The sequence below is a fragment of the Erigeron canadensis genome, chromosome 7 (assembly GCF_010389155.1).
Source record: "Erigeron canadensis isolate Cc75 chromosome 7, C_canadensis_v1, whole genome shotgun sequence".
NCBI classification, from domain to species: domain Eukaryota; kingdom Viridiplantae; phylum Streptophyta; class Magnoliopsida; order Asterales; family Asteraceae; genus Erigeron; species Erigeron canadensis.
The window spans coordinates 26,451,914-26,460,653 of NC_057767.1; the positions used below are offsets into that span (position 1 = coordinate 26,451,914).

An 8,740-nucleotide genomic window follows, 5' to 3' on the forward strand; every position below is an offset into this window, starting at 1 on the left:
TCGAATGTACTGTTGGTAGATTTCTAACTGTTTCCCTAACCACACAAGATGTTTGACTACGGAAGTTACTTGAGACCTCTCCCGAAGTAATACAACACGTAACCACTCACCTTGTTGGTGGTTCCAAAAACTACTAACCAACCTTTACTAACTATGCAACTTCTGCTAGGGATGCCAAGCCGCGAGCCACCAAGGTGATGTCCCTAGGGTCCCTCTATGAGATACAACTCTCTTGACCCCTGTTATTTAGGTCCTGGATTACATATACTACATTGACTTGTACTACTTCTCATGGTCAACTTGAATACCTCGACTATATTAAGATTTACCAACATCAGTGATGCTGTGTTAAATGCTTAAACTTGTCCACAAGGATGCACAATCTTCACAAGCATCAAAAAGCATGCAATATAAAAAGTCATCCTCCAAGGAAGAAAGGAGGAAGCAAACAAAAAACAGACTCTTCAAATGATATACGAGTAAAAAAAAGGAACCCCTCTCAAGTAACCCCCAAAACCAGGTTCAATGTTGATTAGCAGAAGACTATCAATGTTAAGCATTTGTCCCTCAATAACTACCCATATAATCTATTCGAACAATCTCCTCTCTAATTCTTGATGCATAACATCTTTGTAGCCTGGTAGGCTTGATCTCAATAACTTGTAACAATACTAGACAAGGACGAGTAAGTCCCCACAAGAGCGCAGATGATGCCAACCACAATAATGGAAATGCTCAAACCAATCTGCATATACATTAATGAGTAACTAAAAACACTAGTAGCAATTTTGACCGACTTTCTTATGAATTGGTCAAAATGAATTTTGTTATATCTTCTACTGTATTAAATTGAAAACATAAGTTGAACACAGAAATAGGTGAAACGGGTTGAAAGTTGTCGTAAGTGTACTCAGATGCATAAAACCTTATAAATCATATTACTAAAAGATAGATAGGTGGTACTATTGAAAAATATTCTACTAGACATATTTTACCAAGTCTACTATTTAGTTTGATTTAGAACTTTGAGTAAAATGGGTTCATGGGCCAACAAACCTGATTTGACTGTAACATTAACTTATCTACTTAACCCATTACCCTGACCAGCCAACTCTTTTTGAAGACCTCTACGAAGAACACCACAACTTAAAAACATATGGATTGATCTCAATGTTTTGGCTTAAAACGTGTGGTATGGAGGCATGAATCTAACACAAACTTGACATCTCTGTTTACCATTTAACGTTCAAGAAGATCATGTACAACTTACCTGTGTAGTTGTTGCTTTACTCCCTTGAATTCTCAAAAAGCATAGAGAGGGCATGACCATTGCCTGTAAAAATATATGTCATAGAAAAATTGGTAAAAGTTAACAATGAGGAGTCTTGATAAATGAAAATAATCAAATGTTAAAAAAAAGGGTGGTGAGGTTAGATCTCGTGGGGCTGTTGGAGGAGTATATTAAAAGTCAAGGAATTTAGTCATAAATTGTTTGTCTTTGAATAGGATTAGGTTTGTCCGATTAAGTGTTAGATTTGAACTCAAATTTCCTAAAAAGGAAAAATATTTAGCCTGCATGCTCGCATAAGTATATTACACAATGGTATGAAAGCTCAGAAAGCTTTAGTGACTCAACTCTTATTATGCAACCAACATGAAAATTAGATCACTTCAGCTCTTACTCATGAGTTTATTTAATATAGTGATATTAGCAAGCTAACATGACAAATTAACTTATCAAATTATTCGGTATCACACATACGAAAATTAGGCAGGTTCTAGTTTTTCATGTGATTGTGGATGTCTTATTTGACATTATACATACGATTAAATGGACCAAGAGTAAATGTGTAGGAACACACACTAACTTGAAAAGTACAAAGTTCCATCAGAGAGAGCTTAAGGAGCCTCACAGTAGCCAAGACCACCAAAAAAGTCTGAACAAGCCAAACCTTACAAAATATCCTATTCCTACTCCTAAACTACACAAAAGACCCCCCGACACCAATAATCCACGCCTCGAAACGTATAGTGTATTCATTTCGGTGATAGTAAGCTCTAAGAATCTAAGAAGTCTTCAATGAATCAGCTTTCTTAAAATAAATTTTGTGGTTTAAGTTGATACTTACCACCATTACACATAGAACTGATCCCATCAGCGCCATCACAGCACCTGAAGTCAAAAGATACAATGTTCAGTTTACAAGGGAACATGTCAAATTGGTCAAACAGGCAACTGTCATCCAAAGTAGATTTTCAAGCATACAACCTTCTAACTCATTCATTCGAAAACAACTAGGTAATAATCAAATTTATACATTTTAATCAAGAAAATATCCATTTTGACTTGTTGTCCAACTTGACAACCCGCCCCTGTTTACCACTTCTAATTTGGATCTCTAAGCAATAGCTTAACATTGTCAGTTGATAGAACGATAAGCTTTGAACGAAAAAGAATCACAATATGGTGGAAGCCTTACCAAAGAAAGGAATAAGAATTGCAACACATACGGTAGACACAACTAATGCTGTTCTGAGAAGAACGTAAGACCCAGCATTACGTGAGACTCTTGCGGGTAACAGCTCTTCTATGGCACTAGCCAATGGGTTCATTAGCAAGGCATATTTGGTAAATGGGTTAATGACCTGCCGTTTGTAAAACACAAATTAGATCTCGATCACAATTAATAAGCATAAAATTAACAATGCGTTTAACTCTTACCACCACCCACAAAGCAATTTTTGAAACAACTGCATTATCTGGTAAGTTTAATGTTATTTGGGACAACGTGCTTTCACCAAACATGAGAAACCCCATAACAGCTACAGCCCCATAGATTACTACACACAAGGTAAATCTGAAGAACATGCAAAATGCAAGCTGTTAGCTCTAAAAAAGCCAAGAAACATTCATCTATGACAATTTTTTTTATTTTCCTGACTTGATTCAGGATGCAGTGAACCAAAGGAACGAGTTGCACAAGAAAATCTCAATGGTCCAAGTGTTTCACATATAGTCATCGAAGCTACAAATGAAGATTCAATATGTTTTAGTCACTATAAATAACATAAATCGAAGTGCAGTGGAGTGTGGACATTAGTTATTTATACCAGAGGTGGCACAAAGAGATTGGAAAGAGGGCATGTCAAAACAACTAACTAACTTCTTAGTATCAATTTAGGTCGAGTTGACCCGAAAACACTTCTAAGTCCACCTTTTTTGGGTAAAAAAAAACAGACATGTTACCCACATTTTCAGATAATGCGTTAAATATAATTGTAATAATCATACTATCGAAGCAATAATTCAAATTACTAAATAGTGACATCTGGGACAGTGTGTAAGTGTGTGTAATAAGAATAGAATCTGTAGGATTTTTGACCCGTCTGACCCATTCCACACAATTCTCTTGCTTCTTGTTTTCTTTTATATGGTCCATTAGATATATTTATGTAAATGTGTCGAAATTTGCCACCTCTAATGAAAAGCAAAGAATTAGGTACGCACCCTATTATCATCGCCTTGCTAAACTTGGTTTTGTCTGCCATTGACTGGTATATATTAGGAAACACCGAATGCCCAGAATAGCAGAAAACATATATGCCCAATGCAAATGGAACACCACTCCATTTAACTGCTGGACCACTTTCATTAAAACCCACGTTTACTGTCCCGAGATAAAACACACAAAAGATGATAGCAACTGTTGCCAATACACCAGTGGCTGCAAACAAATTTCATTTGTTAATATGGATTCGTTTCAAATATCAGATTCTTGAGAACACTAATCAGTAGATGAAGAAACATGGGCAGGTAACAGGCCTTAAATGTTTAGATTTTGGTAAAACCAAAACAATCATATTTTAAGTTCAATTTTTTGCTAAAAATAATAAGAGTGACAAATATAATTACTAAATTATACTATATTAGAAATAATATACTTGTAAATAATATGAATTAGAAAGTTATATGCAGTAAAAATCCACTTTGGGCTACTTTTGACCCATTCCACCATTTATTGTGTTAGAAATAAAAAGAGAAAAAAAAAATAAAGAAGAAATAAACCATATCAATGTCTTCATAAGTAGATGGGGCAAAATTCTTGCCTCTACTAACTAGGACACAGACGTAGAATGTATATATATACCTGAAAGATATGAGATTACTCGGACGTTCTTCAACAAGACAATAGGTACAAGAATGACAGCGGTGAGAACTGCAAACAAGTGTGCAGAGTCCAAACTGATACCCGCTAAATTGAACGATGCTCCAGGGAATAGACTAGTAAGATTGTCTCCTTCCAGTATAATGAATTCCACACAATACGACTGAGATCGTGAAAAAAATAATATAGATGATTTTAACTTTCATTTAGTTGTTTTACTTTTGCTACAAAAAGAAGTGGGCACAGAGACTTACATAAAGTTCAGTATACAAGATAACCTGCACCAGAACCCAAGAATTATTAAAAAAAAGTTGTATACAGAGTAAATTGTACATACGAAGAAAGTACTTTTGAAGGAAGTCCATTTTGAGCCTATGTTATATACTTGTACTGGTAACCAGGTCCCTTATTTGATCATAAACTTATGCCATGGGCCTTTAAATGTTTTATTCCGAATGAACGTTCCTAAAATACAATTCGACCGAAAGTACATGTCTTCTACATGTAATGTGTCGATGTGTAAATCAGTAAAATTTTATTTTGATGGGCACAAAAACTTACAGAGACGATGACACGTCCATATTTCCCAAATGCAGCTTCTCCAATATCAGGATAACTTAGAATGCCCTCTTTGCTCTCAAAGCAATATTTCATGAGTGAAGCAGTGTAGCAACATATGATGCCAAACACGAGTAACAATCCTAGTCCCACCCATCCAGCTTGTGCAATTGTAAATGGTATAGAAAGAAGCCCAACTCCAACCATTACATTCACCGCTGTCCAAGCATATAGCATATTAAGATAAGGTTTTCTATCCATTGAAATGAGAATGAGATAACCTGGATTTACTGATAATAGTTGACCACACATTAATCACTAAAGTTAATACATACCACAGTTTATGATGTCAATTTGCAGATATAACATATGTACAAAAGGTTTCAAGTTAAACTAATTTACTTATGAATCAGTCGATCCAGGTTATGTTGAATTTCTAATTGGTCAGACATATAAATAAAAAAAATTGATAAGAAAATGGGTCAAGCATGAAAGAAATCGCCCAGAGTGCATCTTTAATGCAATAAAACTTCCTTTGTTTCAGTAAAAAGTTAATTAAAAAGTTGGGGCAAAGAATGATTGGGCCAGGCGAAACTGGTTTCAAATTGTTACCAAACATTACCCATACCCAGCCTACCCGACTTTACCACCAATAATAATCGATACTGAATACTGAGATAAATTAGAAGCCACACAGAAAGCCACTCGACCCATTTACAACCACTAGGATTAGACAGGGCTTAGAACAAATTGCAGAAATGGGTAAAAACTGGTAAACTAGTGAACAGCTTGTAGGTTTCTCTCACCATTGAATACAGTTTGGGTAACGCTGCATCCGTAGCTAATGGGAAGCTCTCCAAGTTGCTCGTGCAATGAACCCTTCCCTGACCATGTTGATATCTTCCTCGAGATCCTCTGCAAATCCTCTTTGCTATAAAGCTTTTCACATTCGGACAGCAACCGAGCCTTGGCATCAGCATCAAAGTTGCTCTCAATACCAATATCATGCAATGATGAATATATAGAAGCAGACGGATGTCCAAGGAGTCCAAAATTTGGTGTCGCTGTGATTGAATATGAATCAATTGCCTCCCTGCACTCAAGAAAATAGCATTTTCATAGTCAAAGGTACATTTTTGCAACAGTTAAGATTGTATCAGTTTGTCGTGTAAATAGAGAATTTCTTGGAGTGCAATAGTCATTAATATTGTATACTAATCAAAAAGCTACATATATATATCCACTGCTTCCAATGAAAATAGAAACATAAAACAAAGTCTGGTATGACTTATAAAGTCAAACAAACTAACTTTAGCTCCAAAACTCAAAAAATGTTGATAACCGGCAATTCTAGTGGGTCCAACGGCGCCTGCTAAGGAGGGTGTCCACCAAACTGGGAGACATAACCACATTTACAAAGTCCTCTCCTTTAGAGCTATCTAAGCTACAAGCCCGCACAGATTGAACATGAGTTTCCATCGGATGTTCCCAAATCCACGACCCCACTTCGGTAAGTGAAACTTTGGCACCAAACTTGATATAATTGTAGAGCCAAAGTCAGCAACTTTATGACAAAGTGTGTAACTAAAAGTTTAACTTTTCACATAATGCATATAAAAGAAAGTTAAGTATCATATATACTACAATTAACACACATGGGTCACCATGGACCCTTCACACATATTAAATTGTTAACAAATATCATATCAACTATCAATCATCAATATATATATATATATAGAGAGAGAGAGAGTTTCCCAAAGTCTTGAGTTCGAGTTTTGGGTTTCTCATTTTAAGGTATTTTTCATGAAGAGAGGGGTTGGTCCAGCAAATCGATGGTTAAAATTGACTCCAGTACATATGAATCGAAACTAACTTATATATATATATACACAGAGAGAGAGTCGTTTTAATCAAATACATTTATTACTAAAATAAAAACAAAATGAGACCATTAAAAAATTTCATTTAGATGCAGTATAAGTCCATAAGATACACAAAGCTTATACTTATTTATCATTATGTAAATTAAAACCGGGAAAATCATACTTTTTATTTTATGCATCTATCTTGGATTATCTAATTTTGTCCACAAATATGAAAATCTGTCCGAATGCGATAAAATATCAAAAAAAAAGAAAAGAGAGATTCATAAAGTAAAATAACAATAGATGAATATATTACCTTTTTCCTGAGTCTTATTATATTGTTAACTTTTTTGCCAGTATGTTCTAAATCTATTATGTGGCCCCGGAGGTGAGTTTTTCCCAAGGTCTCGGGTTCGAGTCATGGGTTTCTCATCTCAAGGTATTTTCCATGAGGAGGGGGTTGGAGGTCCAGCAAATCGCTAGTTAAAATTGTCTCCTGCACGTCTAAATCGAAACTAACTTTACAAAAAAAAAAATTGTTTAACTTTCTAAACACATGTACTAGAAGTAGAAAGAATATACTAGAAAACATGTATGTTTCAAATTTCAAAAGTACTTCTATCTCAATCTTGTACTATTTTATTCCTTAGTATCATTTTCAGACACACAACCATTAAACACGGACACATTCACAAAATAAAAATTAAAAAAAAAAAAGAATTCCGGATTTTGTTAATGGGATACGTTTAGAAAATAATTGTCTATAAAAATATTTAATAGTTAAGAGTTAGTCAAATTTCATGTTTATTTTTAAACTATAATAAACAAAAATAACCGCCAATTATTTATATCTTAAACATTCTTAATGCAATACATTCAGAAGTAAACGAGTAGAAATAGAAACATGCCCTTAATGACTATAATTATTACAAAATCTACATATATATAGAAAAAAGACTAGTAAGAAAAAAGAGTAGTAAAAAAAAAAGGTGAGACTTATTACTTGTAACTTTGAGGCCATTGGTGAGATGAAAAATGAGAAGAGTTACAACTTTGATTATCATTATCTTCAAAATCTTGTATGTTATCATCTTCATTATTATCATCATAGTCTTCGTCTTGTTGTTGAGCTTCTTCATCATCATCATCATCATTTTCTTCTAAAAAATATTCACCATCATCTCTTTTATCATCTCCCATTTTTGGTTATACTTACACTACTACTTACTTTATTATTGTGTGACACTCAAAAAGACTTTTTTTTTTTTTTTTGTGTATATATAAGGATATGTTGGTTTAAGGAAAAAGGAAAATGAAGGTTAGTGCCTTGGTGTATACTATAAATAGAAGATACGAGAATGAGTAAATTTAGGAAATGATTGATATTTTTATGTTACATTATATATACTGTATAAAGAAAGAAAGGATGAAAAAATTGTATGGGTAGTGAGTGTGAGGGTGTGGTTGATATGATAAACATGTGTGAGGTGATAATAATTCTTGTTTTTCTAAGGAAAGGATATATAGGATGTTTTTGGCTTCATGAGATGAGTGTTGCATATGTCATTGTTATTATTGTTTTGGATTTGTATGTGGTAAAAAGGTGGAAATGGAATGACTTTTTGGTTTTACTCGTGGGCTGAGTACTCAACCAGAAAAGCAAGTAATCAAATTTGAATTTTTCTTTCCCTTTTGAAAATTTTGATGAGTTGTATGTAATTCATATAATTATAGTGTTTTTTAACTCCAAGTTTTTTTTTTTTATGAAAATAAACAAAATCGGTCGTTTAATAGTAATTACTAACTTGTTTGAACCTAAATTAATTAGCTCAGTGACAAATAAGGGTTATTACGCAATCATTACTCTCCTGAAAAATCAGTGCAAACCTAACAAACTCTTGGCGAGTTTAAGGTGGAATGATTGAGTAATAAATATGATATTAATTTGATTGTTATGATTGAATCCTGATTGATTGTAAGTATTGAATATGAATTGAATGTGTTGTTTGACAGGCATTCAATTGAGGTTTTATAGGAGTATATTTGGAATGGTGACAAATACTTTCGAGGATTCTAATATTTCCAGTTTCCTTTTTGTCGTAATGACTGTAGCTTATCCATATGAATATTTATGTTATATTATATATG

General features: G+C 33.8%; 1 protein-coding gene across 1 annotated transcript; it reads right to left on the minus strand.

The window, feature by feature from the left end:
* Positions 1-384: 384 nt before the first annotated feature.
* On the minus strand, positions 385-7,943 carry LOC122606731 (amino acid transporter AVT1A-like). Its single transcript, XM_043779589.1, has 11 exons — positions 7,596-7,943; positions 5,531-5,817; positions 4,728-4,942; positions 4,421-4,444; positions 4,149-4,329; positions 3,509-3,725; positions 2,723-2,858; positions 2,481-2,646; positions 2,130-2,173; positions 1,271-1,333; positions 385-745 (listed from the first exon to the last, which is right to left on the minus strand). Exons 1-11 carry the CDS (start codon positions 7,790-7,792, stop codon positions 653-655), a joined length of 1,623 nt encoding a protein of 540 aa, XP_043635524.1. The 5' UTR covers positions 7,793-7,943; the 3' UTR covers positions 385-652.
* Between the last annotated feature and the right edge of the window lie 797 nt (positions 7,944-8,740).